This window comes from Panonychus citri, unplaced genomic scaffold, assembly GCF_014898815.1.
Source record: "Panonychus citri isolate SS breed McGregor unplaced genomic scaffold, ASM1489881v1 Contig00134, whole genome shotgun sequence".
NCBI classification, from domain to species: Eukaryota; Metazoa; Arthropoda; class Arachnida; order Trombidiformes; family Tetranychidae; genus Panonychus; species Panonychus citri.
Window position 1 is genome coordinate 3,332,673 of NW_026515539.1, and position 15,654 is coordinate 3,348,326.

The 15,654-nt window shown below is 32.0% G+C and overlaps 4 protein-coding genes across 4 annotated transcripts; 1 reads left to right on the top strand and 3 right to left on the bottom strand.

Moving 5' to 3' along the window:
* Positions 1 to 66: 66 nt before the first annotated feature.
* Positions 67 to 7,860, bottom strand: LOC128391230 (uncharacterized). Its single transcript, XM_053351080.1, is given in 10 exon segments — positions 67 to 526; positions 529 to 678; positions 681 to 1,706; positions 1,813 to 2,259; positions 3,245 to 3,524; positions 3,704 to 4,286; positions 5,115 to 5,481; positions 5,543 to 5,681; positions 5,744 to 5,974; positions 7,083 to 7,860. Coding segments are annotated over 10 exon segments (4,284 nt in total). The 5' UTR covers positions 7,785 to 7,860; the 3' UTR covers positions 67 to 167.
* LOC128391290 (uncharacterized) lies at positions 2,382 to 3,326 on the top strand. The gene has a single exon (XM_053351145.1). The coding sequence runs from the start codon at positions 2,480 to 2,482 to the stop codon at positions 3,059 to 3,061; it is 582 nt and encodes a 193-aa protein (XP_053207120.1). The 5' UTR covers positions 2,382 to 2,479; the 3' UTR covers positions 3,062 to 3,326.
* A 501-nt stretch (positions 7,861 to 8,361) lies between the features above and the next one.
* LOC128391286 (transmembrane 9 superfamily member 2-like) lies at positions 8,362 to 10,942 on the bottom strand. Its single transcript, XM_053351141.1, has one exon. The coding sequence runs from the start codon at positions 10,800 to 10,802 to the stop codon at positions 8,799 to 8,801; it is 2,004 nt and encodes a 667-aa protein (XP_053207116.1). The 5' UTR covers positions 10,803 to 10,942; the 3' UTR covers positions 8,362 to 8,798.
* Positions 10,943 to 11,588: 646 nt separating this feature from the next.
* Positions 11,589 to 13,391, bottom strand: LOC128391288 (uncharacterized). The gene is made up of 3 exons (XM_053351143.1): positions 12,318 to 13,391; positions 12,032 to 12,226; positions 11,589 to 11,958 (listed from the first exon to the last, which is right to left on the bottom strand). The coding sequence occupies exons 1-3, from the start codon at positions 12,679 to 12,681 to the stop codon at positions 11,669 to 11,671; spliced, it is 849 nt and encodes a 282-aa protein (XP_053207118.1). The 5' UTR covers positions 12,682 to 13,391; the 3' UTR covers positions 11,589 to 11,668.
* Between the last annotated feature and the right edge of the window lie 2,263 nt (positions 13,392 to 15,654).

Genomic DNA, 15,654 nt, shown 5'->3' on the forward strand with positions numbered 1-15,654 from the left:
AATTGAGTGAATCATGGCAAGTGAGTTGATGATTACTATTAATATAAATTAATCGAATGCAAACGATTATGATTGATTACGATCTTTATTTCATTGATCGAATAGAATTAGTCTTTCAAGTTGGACTAAAATTTTTAGAATAAAAACTTGGAATAAAAATATCGCAATTAAACCCAAAGATCTTGTAGGTAGCGACCTTCTACTTTCAGGTTATCGAGTACTTTTTCTGCACAAAGGTCACCTTCGCGTACAGTTGCATCGAGAGCGATAACAAATGCTTTACGAACATTAGAGGAAAATTTTCCTTGGTCACCACAAACATAAATCACGGCATTTTCTTCAACAATAAGGCGACGAATTTCTTGTTTTTCTTTCAGTATTCCATCTTGAACATGCATCTTTGGGAATTTTGAATCACGAGAGAAACATGGATGGAATCGAGTGAGAATACCATTGACTTTAAAATCTTCCAATTCTTGGGAATAGATGAAATCTTTCTCCGAATCACGACAACCGTAGAATAGAAACTTTCACCGATCTTTTGTTCGGGATTTTGTTCCTTAAAATGTTGACGATAACTGAGAAATCCAAGAAACGGAGTGACACCCGTTCCAGCCGCTAACATGATAATCGGAGTTGAATTATTGGCTGGAAGTTTAAAATGATCGTTTCTCTTCGGAAAACTCTAAAATATTCTGGCCTAGGACAGGCTTCGAGTTGTATTGTGTTTTCCGTTACCAGGCTATTCGCAAGAGCAATTTTATACATAAGACCAGTGAAAACACCTAAAAGTTGAGTATCTCGACGTTGGTTGACTTCATTAAGATGGATAACACTAAAGGCCACTTTAAATTGAATTTTATCATCTTTCAAATTTAGCACAGAGTAATAACGAGGAACAAAATTTGGCACAACGGCAAGAAAATAATCGAGAGGTGGACAGCAAGAATCGTAAGCGACCAAAATGTCCAGTATACTTGTTTTATGTTGAAGAATATGAATTTTATATTCTCCCGTTCCTTCCCGACTGCTAAGATAATGTAATTGCATTCGCTGAGAGGGAACTGAACAATGGTCACCAAAGAATCGGAGATTGGCCTTTTTGGGAATCGCCCTGAGATCAATGTAGTATTTAATCAGATTGAATAAGGTGATACGTTTTGGTAAATGTTGATGAGTTGCGGAGGACACTTCGATTATATTAGCCGCTTTATCTTGTAGGTTAAGAGCTTTGAGAACGAGATTAACCTCAAAATCGGAATGACCGACAATAAAACCAAAAGCATCTCCAGGCGCCCAATCAACAAATTTCTCATCGCCTTCAAAAGTGGCCTCTAGAATCACTTTGTCCTCTTTAGTTATGCTCTCCGTTACCATGGATAACAGTTTGAGATCGACAAATTTTACATTGTGAATGTCGGTGTCCATCAGGGGGATCTTGGGAAAGGTCAATTGTTCCGTTTTATAATCACACAATTCATCTTGGATTCGGGTTTCCACAAATTTATCCGAAAAGGCAACAGGTAAAGTTAGAGCAGGAGAAAAGAAGGAAAATTTCATATCGTTGCTGGACAATAGTCTTAAAGGATCTCTAAATTGTGTTAGAAAATCCTCATTCGCAGGAAACATATTAGCAAATGATTGAATCACATTCTGTAACCACGGTGCATATCCAATCTCAATTCCAACAGCGTCATCTCCAAACCCTAATTAGCGGTTAAATCAATAAGAGAGGGAAAAAGAAGTAAACAAATGTAACTGAGATTCTTAGCGAGAGAGTGAGATCTAATTTCGATTGATTTAATCACTTACCTGTTTCACAAATCTTTTTACCTCCTAATTCCTCCAACCGTGCATCTAATTGTTTACCAAAAATGGCAAAATGATGATAATTTGAATCACCTAAGGCAAAAAGAGCATAATAAAGCTCTGATAGATCAGGAGGGTTGTCACTGTTTAAATACCTCCAAAACTCCCTTGTAGTATATGAACATTCACCTTCACCAACAGTAGCGACTACAAAGATGACATAGGTTTCCTTTTCAATTCGTAAATCTTGTTGATTTAATGAATAACAATGGATACTCAGATTTAAATCAGTTCCAGTAAAAGCACCTTTACAATTTAGGTAAAGGTCTTGAGCGATGTACCAAGCTTTTCCGGTTTGACTTCCATACAGGATCAACAGTCGACGAGTAAAGGGTAAATAATCTTGCTTTTCATCCATAATTAAATAAATTAACCAACAAATGCAAGAAATTTAATGAATTGTCAACAATTAAACGTTTTCATTTAAATACTTTCACTTTGGATTTCAATCAATTTAAACCATTCGTGATTCCAACCACTAGATGTCACTTGATCTCTTAACAGGTGATGTTGTTTTCCAATTTTTTCATTTCGTTTAATTTTAATTACGTTTGAAACATTTAACTTACTTTTTAATTGTAATTGTTTTCATTTTATTTATATTGTGAAAATGTCCAAATTGATTAGACTTCCGAGTAGATTGTTGAATATAGCAGGTGGTTGTCGTGTTAATGGTAAAGCCTCTTTTTCTGGTTCCGTTAAACTGGTCAAGTCAAATTGTGGTAAATCTTTAATTGATTGTGGACACTTGAAAATGTTCATTAAACCAACTATTTCTGGTTGTAATTTGAATCATTTTTCAACCCAATCAAGTGATCCTAAGAATATTCTTAATCCTGATGAAAGAATCACTGTCTCTGAATATAAAAAAATTGTCGATTCTGGAGAAAAACATTTACTGATTGATGTTCGTCCTGCTGAAGATGCTGATGTTGTTAAATTGGACCAAGCAATTAATTTACCCCTTAAAAAGCTTCTACATGAGGAAGGATTGAAACATTTCGAAAAATTGTCTGAACAAATCATTAAAGACGGAGGAAAGGTCTACGTTATGTGTCGAAAAGGAATAGCATCGCAAATTGCTGTTAAATACTTGAAGGAAAAAACATCAGAAAATGTGGAAATCAAAGATATCGTTGGTGGATTAACTGCTTGGTCTAAAGAAATTGATTCTTCAATTAGGATTGATTAATCTCCACGATTGTAAATAGTCATTCAATACAATATTACTAAGAAGGAGAGAGAGAGAGAGAGAGATGTGAAAGTGAATCAATTTATTTTATTGTTTACAGTTATTGTAATTTATCATTATTGGAAGATTGCTGATGATTAGATTGATTGTTACCATCATCCTCCGAACAGCAATAACAATTACTCGCTGACGATGTTGAGACTGACATTTTATTCCAATATTCAATTAACGATTTAACTCTGAATGAATGTTTCTTAAAATGTTCCTCCTGATAACGTTTATCCATTTCTTTAATCCAATAATCTTTATCACTGGTTGATAGAGTTAAATCATCGTTGCCAACATAATCATGATAAGGTAGCCAACACTTGGAACAACCAGAAATAGTGAAGTTAATCACATCATCATCATCACCATCGTCATCGGAAATAACAGATGATGATGATGATGATGATCGGTTTCTCTTCCAGATTCAGAAGAATATCTTAAATTTTCAATTCCAGAGACACTTGGCCTTTCCCAGATCGATTCAATTGGATCAACTGATTTAGTTGTTAACAGTTGAGTTGATTTGGTTTTACGAAGATTGGATTGATCGATATTTAATTGTGAATGATTTTCTTTCTCCATGGTCCCAATTACTCTGGGTCCTTCTTGATTTACTTGAGTTGTTGTGGTTTTCGTTGATTTTGATTCACAATTTGAGGGATCAAAGGTAATTGATCGCGTTAATAATGATGAACAATTTGAATTGTTTCCGAGTGAATTAAAATCATGTTCAACGTAAACAGTAAAAGGGGATCCCCTAATTTGAGCTGATTTATTAAATAATCTGATCTTATGGATTCCAATCACCAAAGGGATGTAATAAATTGATATTTTACTCGGAACAATCAAATACCACATTGGAATCAAAGTTGATTCAGTTGATTCTGTTGAATCATTTGATTCATTTGTTGTTCCTCCTTTCGGTCCACCCAATTGAAAAGGTCGCCCTTTGAAATTTGATCCTCTTAACTGAGTTAATTTGATTCTTTCGGAGCAAATTGTCCTCTCTGGACCTTTAATCTCGACAGTTAAATCAATCAACTGATTGTTGAGACAATTGACACTCAAATGGACATCGAAATGAGCCCGACATCCTCGAATCGCTCTGATTGTACCTCGTCCTTCAACCCAACAATTATCATCCCAAGTACACTGACAATCAGTTGGATCAACTTTTCTGTCCATAATTAATATTCAATTGAAATTAAACTTACATTGTATTGAATGTTATTCAATCCGATCATTGAATCAGGTGAAAAATTTAATCGTTCACATTGATTTAGACTTTTGTTGTAAACTTTTTTTGATAGTATTTTTTGATTGATGTTTAATATCACAATTAATTTGTTTCTTTCACCAACAACAATTAACTGGAATTCAGATATAAGGACAATGAATAAGCAACAATCAAATAAACATCGTTTTCACATTATACTTATCATCTGAAGGTTAATTGATTCTGATTGACATCACACAGATAATTAATTGTTACTCTAAATGAAATGACTTGCAATCAATTTAACCAAAGCCTTTAAATTTGGTCTATTTAATTAATCTGGTTTGTAAATTTGCTCTTTATCCCATCTAATTCAATCCCAACCATTGACTTTTTAATTTCCGGTAATCAGTTGATTGTTTGAACAGAGATTAAGCTAATTTTAACTGTAAACAAAATCGAAATGTAATCTAATCCAATCAATAGATTGACAAAAACAATGACAATTTAATTAATTGTGAACATATAAAAAGTAATATCATTTATTGTCAAAAAGTGATAATTAATATAAGTTTAATTGCAAGATTAATAATAATTGTAAGTTGATTGAATTGCTTAGTGTTTTTTACAAACTAATTTAACCATCAAAAAATTAAATTATTAATATAATTGGTTAGTGTAATTATCGTGATGATTAAAACTTAAGGTAAAACATTGAAGTGATGGCAGGTCAACTTTTTTTATCGTTCATTTTTTCATGATTATTGTTCAATGATTAGTTAATTGTTCATCGAGTCAGTTGTTACCTTTGAATTGACTCGACCTGATTTATTATCGTTAATAACTCCCCAAAGGTCAAATAGTAGATCTTCATTGAAACCAAAGATATGAAGGTCAGAACTTCCGACCGCCATTACAAAATCATGAGGATTGAGATGAGCTGATCCAATCTCCCAGATTTGAGTAGCAAGTTCATTATCATGAATACCCATGAATGATTCAAGGAGAATGTTAATTTTATCGATAACTGGAGTTGAAATTGGTTGATTGTTGATTGAACTAATCGGCGATCCCATTGCTCTTAATCGTAGTGTCTCCCGACCAGAGCCTAAATTAGTTGAATGATTGTTTGTAACCGGACGAGGACCAACTGAACCTATTGTTTAAACATAAGAACATTTTAATCACAATTAAACTCAAACAATTAATCATCTTACCAAAACCTCCTTTACTTGGTTCTATTAGTCTCATAGTGAATGTATGACCAATCGGCAAATCTTTCAGCGCTTTGGCCACTTCGAAGTGACGACAACCAATGAAACATTTGCCTTCGATTTTTTCAATCACATCCCCGACCTATTAGTTAATTTCTCAATTAGTGTAATTGTTAGTAAATTGATTAATTGTAGCAAACTTACAGAAATAAACTTGATAGAATCAACCAAACTTCCAGATTTAATTTTCTTAATGAACGAGTATCCAGTTCCATTGTCGGTTATTGTAAGGCCAAGAAGCTCTTCGTTTTTGGTCAGTTCGATTTCTTTAGCTTGACCCTTACAATGGGCAAAGATGAAATCTTCGAGTCCGATTTGTCCGCCAAGAAGTTGATCCATGTCCACTTTTGATGTATTCAAGGTACAATAGAGTATCTAAATTAAATTTAAACAATTAGCATAATTAACAGTTTAAACGTGATCAGGAAATACAATCAGGAAAAAAAAAGTTTCTTCTAAGTTTTGAATTAACCTTAAAGTTATTCATTGAATTTAAACAGTAATTAAATTAATTAACCCTGGAAATCAGTTAATTTTCATCTATTGTATAATTTTAGGTGTTGACTAATTAAATTAATTGACTATAAATTGAAATTGTCTCGATGAAACAACATCTCCATGCATTATAATAAGATTAACTTTTAATTGTCACAATTTGACCAAATGAAAGGTTAGTTACCCAACAAATTAAACAATACAATTGGCAACAATTTACGGACTGTTAATTTAGTAAATTTCTGGTTAAAGGTTAATTCTCATTGTTTAATTTTCAAGGTCACAATTAAGTTAATCTCTTTTGTTAACCATTGTTTTTGTTCACTGTGATTGTTACGATAATTTAACTTGATTTTCTTCAGATTAACTTAATTAGAAAAGGTAGAGATGATAATTATAATTAGAATTGGATGTTTATTTTAAATTAGTCTTCAATTTGATTATCACCATCATCACAATTTGTCCTACAAAATCAACAATCCTTATTTTAATTGTTGTTGGTTTATAATCAAATAACAATAAAAAGTTAATTCTGATTCATATGTAATGGATTGATGATTTAATGTATATTCATTTGTCTAATTAGAAAACGATTAAATTAACTTGATTACAATTTAAATATATTGTTAATGAAAAATTCAATCATTTAATTATCTGTAGACTGATTTAATGAATTCAAAATGAATCAGTTGATGATAATATTAAATTGTTAAAGTTGATTTACTGTGAAGTAATTTGTCTTAAATCATTAATCTTTGACTAACTAATCAAATTAAACGATGATCATTGTATTGTGATATCATCAACAATCAAATAATCATCATGATTTATCAAGGAATCAATTAGTTAACAAATTGATTGCAACAATCAAGCAACCAGAACGAAACTTTCCCGTAAAGACTGTAATTAGGTTTTTTTTCAACTCCAATCGAAACCCAATTGTTAACAATTTGTTTAAGAGGCAAATTAAGAGCAATTAACTAATTACCTGATCCGTTGGGATATTAAATATCGAGGCTATTTTCTCATAGAGCTCTTTCATATTGGTAAAACCAGAAATCAATTGAGTTGCACTTCCATGGGCTAATTGACAACGAAAGGTCAATTTAACAAACGACGAACCGGATTTACATTGTTTACGATTAACTGATTCCTCGATTAAATTTGAATAGGAAACGATTTCTTGATGATTAACTTTTTCCTTACAATCTTGTTGTATTTGTTGTGGTTTTTGTTGATTGATTGATTTGTTTTCATCCTTCTCAATAGGAGTAATTTCATTTATTGATTTAGAATCACAATTTTCATGATTAATTGTAGACACTGATTGTTGATTTGTTGGTGTTACTATTTGCTTTTTCAGTGTTAAACTTTCTGTTGGTGTTGAAGGCTGAGAATTAATTGTCACTGGTGTTGATGATGGAATTGATTGTTGAGGTGTTGACAATTGTGATGATTTCGTTGACAGAGATACTTGGTCATTGCAAGTTGATTTATTGCTGGAAGATAACAATTGATTGCAATCATTTAATTTCTTTGTTACTTCAGCTGTTGAATCACTTTTCAATGCTGATGACAATTGATTTGGAGATGATGATGAGGTTGTTGATGAATTTACACATTTACTACTATTAGTAGAAGTTAATTCCTTTCGTCTTTGTCGATTAAAAAACGATAATTGAGACAACATTGGAACTGAATTGATGATTACGATTCGATCATAGATTCAAATGGATTAGATTAACCAAACAACTCGGACTCGATCAAAAACTACAATTAAACTTTAATCTTAATCTTTTTCGGCTCCTCCATCATCATCATCATCTCTCTCTCTCTCTCTCTCTCTCTCTCTCTCTTCTCTTCATCTTCTTTCTTGACTTTACCTGTTTTGTTAATATTATTATTGTTGTCGTTAAATCACAAAACCGGAACGATTAGAGTAATGAAAACCCTGTACAGAGTACAAGTGACTCGGATCAGTTGATTGTGATAATAATATAATCTAATATATAAATATATGTACATAATAATAGCGATATAAAAACAAGCTAAACAACTTGAATCTGTTATAATCAAAGTGGGAAGTGGAAATTAATTGAAAAATGTAAAATTGACAATTGAATTAACAAGTTACTTCCATGTTGATGACATTTGTTATTGTTAATTGTGTTGACTTTTTGTGTCAACACTCATTGATTGTTGATGGTCAATGTCATTGATTAACTTGAAATGGGTTTCATGTAAAATGGTAATGAGACAATTAAAGGTTATTTAAAAATTATGACATTTTTTTTATTCATTTGTTAAATTGATTTTTTTTTTACTCAAGTTTAATAGTTTTGGTCATAGTTATATGTATCTGATTGTTGAATTTAGTTTGTTTGTTATTTCAAATTTAATGATGATGATGAAAATTTATGAGGACCAGTTAATTAGACAACCTCTTAATTGATTATATGTATATATAAATTATTATTAATGTTATTGTTTAACTTAATCAGTAATTTCATCTTCGATTAAGATGAATCGGTTCTGCGCAATGAAAATTACATTGTTTATGATGAAGGTGATGTTTGGATGTTGACGTTGATTTTCACTAATTTTCTTGGCATTAATTTTCCTTTGTTTTCTCGTCCTTTATAACATCATTATCATTTTCCATTGATAGTGATTATTATTATTAGCTGATTACACGACAAAGGTTTCAATCAACTTTAACAACACTGTAGATTTTACGAACGAACCAGAAACTAGCAAAGAAACCGATTGTACCAGTAAGAAGGAAAAATAGAAATACCATGATGAGGGTGTATCCAAAGTATAATATTGTTGAAACGGTTCCGGTGATGGTTAATTTGGTCAAAAAGAAGTGAATACAATAGAGAAATAGGTAAAAGGCTGTAAAACCACTTGTCAGGAATGATCTCCACCACCAATGATAATCTTCAGCACAAAGGTGGAAATAGCAAAGTAGAATTGTGGTCTCACTGCAAGTGATTGCAAGAATAATGAAAACTAGGAATAAGAAACCAAACATGTAGTACATTTGATTTGACCAAATACTATTCAAGATGAAGAATAGTTGAATAAAGATGCAACCAAATGGTAGAATACCTCCCATTATAACACCGGGTACTGGTTGAGTATAAACAGTTTGCTCAGGTATTTGCCTTGGAATCTGATTAGTGCGGACTGGATGTTCAATTTGACGCTTTTTAAAGCCAAAATAGGCACCAGCAAATGTTAAAGGCAAAGAGACACCAAACCACATTGCAAGAAGAGCAATTAAAGTGGTAAAAGGAATAGCTGCTGAGGAACCTTTTGCCCAAAGAAGTAGATTAAGAACGAAAAAGATTGAGAAAACGATTCCAGGTGAAAGTAATGCGGTAAGAAAAACATTCATTTTCCATTTGTAGCCTCCGAAACTTTTGTACAATCGAGCAGAAACATAGCCGGCTGGTGTTCCGAGGCAGACAAACATTACCATGGCACAGGTCATCAAAGCTCCTCTGTTTGCGGGAGAAAGGAAACCAAGACAGGCAAAGAAAAGGGTAGTTAAAGTCATACAAAATACTTGGACACCACTACCAAGGAAAACGGATAAAAGCATCGAGTGACGAGGAGCTCTGAATACATCACCATGCACGAGTTTCCATCCAAACTCTTCCTGGGCATCATCTTCAGAATCTATCTGATTGTAACGAGCAATATCTTTGTGTAATGTTCTCAAAAGAATCATGGCCACCATTCCAGTGAGAAAGAAAACAATTACCAATGAATTTAATATACTGAACCATTGGATGTTAGTGTGAGGCATTGATTCCAATAGATAATCCCAGCGAGAAGACCATTTGATTGAATTATCTGTTATAAAGTGAACAGAGTAAGTGTAGTAAATTGTGATCGGCTCATTTCTTGGGTGTCTTGCTTTAATCTCCATCGGAGGAGAATTGGCTGAACAGCTTTTTGAATCGATTGGATTCTTAGGATCATTAGTTACACTATGTTTAATACTTCTTGGGGTTACTCTTATACGTGTAATTCTGCCACCTTTGCTTCCAAAACCAACACCCCAAGCTTCATCAGCTCCAGAATGGTAGGTTATTTGGAGATCAACATGATTGAATAAATAGAAAGTATCAGCTTTCTTATAGTTTTGATTCATGACACAGGCATCTTTAGGGTTACCTTGACTGTCAACATAACAGCCCATAGGAAAACCAATTGAACAATATTGTTGTTCACCCTCAACTGGATAACACCAGGTAACTGGCATATTGTCCACAATCCAACCATGTTCATAATTTTTGAGCATACCTTTCATCAGGAAATTTAATTTCTCCTCATTTTGCTCAGCTGAACTGGTGAAATCGTATTTTTTGACACAAAGTAATTTACAATCTTCACTCCTTAAGAAAGAAATATTGTAAGGTGATGATCTTATTCTCTCACCGAAAACTACTTGACCAAGATTTTCAACCGGTGAATCTTCATCATGAACCTGACAAAAATCAAAACGATTATACTCATATGGAATTACCGATTCCTCAGAATATAAACGATTAACATATAATTTTACTTCCGATTTACAAGTGTCCGTGGCTTGGCTTTTTTCACAATAATTTACTGGAGCTAAACCAGGAAGGTAAAAAGACCAGCATGACAAAATTGATGACAATATTAACAGTAAAGTCAACAAGATGTCCATTGTACATCTAAGATACTTTCTTTCAATGAATCACCAGAATAAAAATAATCGCTTAATTATCAACAAAGAAAATCGTAATTAACTCATAATCAACAGAAAAGCAAGAAAAAAATTAAAACCCAAATTCACCAGATGGATCCGAATATCGTATACACAAGATCCGATCTCCATTTCAACCAATGTGTCAAAGCTTCGATGTATCGATTGTTCAAACGATTCTACCAGATTTAAATTCTCATTTATTATCCTAATTGTTGTGAAGAAAACAATTAATTAGTTACAATCAACAGGTTAACAATTTAAATTTATGATTACAATTGGTTCATTAGAATACATGTTAAGCTGTTCAGTTTTTTCTTTTGATTTATAAGTAAACCATGATGTTGATATTATATTTAACTTGGTGGTTTTTGAACAATTAATCAAACTGAATCAAGGATTTTGATTGGAATCCAATTTAAGGTTAAGATTTGTTGTCCTTTTGCAATTAATTGTGTAATCATCTTCTTTTGTATTCACCTTTGTTTCAATTTTGGCACAAATTTTTGTTATTTAGTTCTTGATTTATTGTTGTTTTCATCTGATTAGACTTCCATTAAAAAGATATGAATTTTTAACAAGTGTGAATTTAGCTAATTGATTATGATCAATTTACTAACCTCACTATAAATTTTGATTAATTTTTAAAATTGAATTTTCTACCTGTGCAATTGAAATGAGACAAAAGAAAGAAAGAAAGAAGAAAGAGAGAGAGAGAAATGATGATGATGGAGGAGCCGAAAAAGATTAAGATATAAGTTTAATAGTTTTCGAGTTGTTTGGTGAAAGATGAAATTCTTCATGATCGCAAATTCTGTATTCGAGCCTCATAACAACCTTTCAATCTCCTCATAAGGCTGTCGATATGTTCCTGAGGGTAAATCTTGTTGATCATCTGGTTCTTCCTCATCGGTAATAAATCCAACGGCTACTTCGTTATCGGCTTCATCGTCCGTCCAATGTTCAAGTGTTTTCTTGTGTATTTGTAGCACCATCAGGGTGGGAAACAAAGCATCACAGACGGAACAGCAGAAGTGTTTCCTATGCATTTGATGGCGACCCAATTTTTGTCCATTTGAAAAAGTTCGATCACAAACATTACAAACCAGCGATTCCTCTGGAAACAGAAAAAAGAGAAACAAAAATTAAGATTTGAACATTCTCGTTGATATACCAAGAAATTCACTAACCTCCATCAGATTCATCGTAATCTTGATCATAATCCGAAGCTTCTGATGGTGAACTTTCCCCTGTGTCTTCACCATCATCATATGAATCATGAGAACCATATTTACCATTACTCTCATTTGATTCGATTCCAAAATTTTCTTCTATCTGAAGTCTTCTGAAACCTCTTCGTTCTCCTTTCGACTCTCTCGAAACACCTAATGGAATAGAACATTTATTTGATTGATCTTCTCATCAAACAGAATGATAAAAGCCAACTGGAAATCGATTCTATTGCATTTCTCTTACCTTGTTCACTGAAATCTTTCGATGGACAACATTCAGAAAATACTGTTTCCTTTTCACCAGACTGTCCATTCGCTGTTAACATACCATTTTGTAAACTTATTGGAACTTTACTCAGAGGGACAATTTCAACCTGAATCGTTGAACATTTACCCTGCCTTTCCAATTCCTTGGCCACATGAAGTGACGTATTGTTGAGAGCGAACCAGGAACCATTTTTTTCTGACACCTGTAGTTTGGGTACAGTTTTTTTCTCAATAAATTGTCTACTTAAATCAGTTAATACACTTGTATCTGGTTGGATATTGTTGTCATCTCCATTTTCAATTAGAAAATTGATTTCCGAAGGTGAAAGTATTTTACTCATATTCGTAAATATAATCAACAAATTAGACGTTAAATCTTTAAACAATATAACATGAATAAGAAAATTGCAATAGTTAATCAACAATCAAGGCGATTTTGCATCAATTTGAATAGTCTCAATCACTTTTACTCTCAAGTTTAACCTCATTTACTATTGATTTTTTGCTCTTCTTTTTTTTCAGTTTAATCCACAATAATAATAACCAAAGATGATCTCAATTTTGGAGAAATGAAAACAAGATGATTAAGATGAGAAAATGAGAGAGCAATTGATGATCATATATTATCACTTGATTGAAGAAAAGGAAATTGAAAGTTACTTGATTATAAAAAGACACAAACGGAAATTAGTAAATACTGGTGATCAATTAATGAGAAATCGTTGTGTTATTGTTGTTCAAGTTCCGAGGACGGAACAATGATCATGAAAATAAAGATAGATGAGAGATAGTGGCCACTGATTGGTTACTATTGATTCTTAAATTGCTAAGATTTGCGCAATTCCAAAGGTTTTCCTGGTTCTTCGTTCCAATCGATTCAGTTTCGACTCATCCTCTGTTCATAGTCTCTCTCTGGTGAATTCCTTCATCATCCCGATAATTATGATGGTTGACATTGATCCCGATTCGATAATTATGATAATAGTTAACCAATCAGTCAAGATTGAAGTAAATATCAACCTTGAATTTAATCACTAATAATCACTTTCGCATAATAAGTTTTATAGTAAATTTGATTGCCAGAGGATAAAATTTGATTACATAATTATGATCATCTTATTGTTGAAGATGATGGGATGAAAATCAATGTAAATTCTACTTAATTATGATTGATTAGATAATCATAACCATCTAAGAAAATTAATGAGAATATCTCAAAATAGTAATAATATTTGAATCCAATTAAAAAGCAAATAAATTCAATATTTTAGTTTATCCTCAATCATAATAATTTCAATCAAATTAAAAATCGAATAATCAATTTTTGTTTTATTCTTTCAAAAAAAAAATTAAATTGATTTCTAAATTGTCGACCTGAGAAAATGTAAAACAAAACAATCAATTTTAATTGTCAATTCTAATCAATATTGAGATTGATCATTAATTAGATGATCAAATCAATTAAAAAATTAAGTTCAAAACAGTCTTTAAGTTAATTGTAGTTTGGTAATGATTGAATGTACTCAAGTTTAATTGTTTAATGAATTAATTGGCGAGTTAATTGTGAGACATTGGTGCGTATGTTTCATGAGCGTTTGTGTTGATTTAGTTCATCACAATTTCGGTAAGAAATTTTTAACCATGACTTAATTTCCGAAGCAAAGATGACACATTTATTGTCACAATTAGTGCAACAAAAGAAAACCTCTCGAAATTTAAATTGTTACGATCTCATGAGCAGTTAATCATAATTAAATTCTGCGGTTTTTGTTAACTTTTTCATTCTCAGAATTTGACTTTGATCAAGTGACTCCATCTCTCTTTTCACCGAACAGCTAAATTGTTTGTTTTCATTTCAATCAAACGTAACGTTTAAAATTAAACATTTTGTTTTCATTTGTATTTACTTAATTGTTGTTCCAATTAACTGTTCTAATCATCATCAATCTGTGCAAATTATAACTGTAAGTAAATTTATTCTCGATAAATTTAAGTCTAAATCGTTCAGGTTAACCTTTTCAATGATGTCTGACTTTTACATGTGATTTTGATATTTATAAAATCAACAATCAATTGAGTTTCCCGAGAACAATTAACTATTTAAACGTTGTTTATCGTAGATCAACAGGTCTCTCTTAGTTCTCAAGACGCAAAATTCACAAGCGTTTTGAAAAATAGAATTCAACTTTACTCTTATGGTTAAATTACATATCTAATTTTATCTTCTTCTTTTTAATAGCTTTGGGTTTTCGTTGATTTCCTCTAATTGGTCTTCCTACTTGGCAAAAATGTCATTATCGTGATGAATTGTTTCATTGATCGTTTATACAAATTGGCGAGACTCAAAGTAAATCGAGTGTAATCAATTTCTCATCAGGTGATATGAGTGGACATATTACCAATGGTAAAGTCTATCAAAAGAAACATGCTGACAATGATTGTCCTCACCTGATTCTTGTTGGTTCAGATAAAGATGAATGTGATAAAAAAACTTCATGGATTCCCTGTGAACCAGATGAGACTGACTCATTAATCGGTGAAAATAGTGGAATTGCCTCAAACATACCCTTTGGTGCCATTAAAATTGTTGGAATATTGTTATTGATCAGTTTATCTAGTTATGGTGTTTACAGATTTGTTAGAAAATGAAGAAGACAACAAACAATTTATACTCAACCTATTTTCTTTTGTATAAATTCAACGATTATCAATTGTATTTTTCTCAGCCATCGCAACTTTACATAGAAAATGATTATCTTGTTTTCTCTTCCTTCAATTATTATCTAGATTATTGCCATTTGTACAATACCGAAATTTGAAAAACGTCTATATCCATGTAAATATTACACAGAGTAATAGAAAACTAAATTAAACCAATTACGATGAATAAACAATGGATATTCACAGTTGGGTCAAGGTGAAAACTAAATGTAGTTAAAAGGTTTTACAAGGGAAAAGATTATCGTGTAAATAACTATTGTTATCATGGATCAAGTTCACCTCAAGATTAATCCAGTTAAACCATGAGAAGAATCAGCGAAGCAACTTCGTTCCCATCGTTACATCATCTTTTCTGAGGATAAAATTGGAAGATAAATACAAATCCAGAGATGACGAGAAAAATACTCAATACAACCAAAGGAAAAAGAGAGTAAAAAGAAACAAAAGGAAGAGAAAAAAAGAGTAAATCGAAAAAGAAACAAAAATATTCCTCAGTTTATATTATCGTGACGTCAAAGAATAAGTTCATAAAATGTACAGAATAGATCAATGAAAAGACTCTCTAGTCTCCATCGCGAAGATCATGATCATGA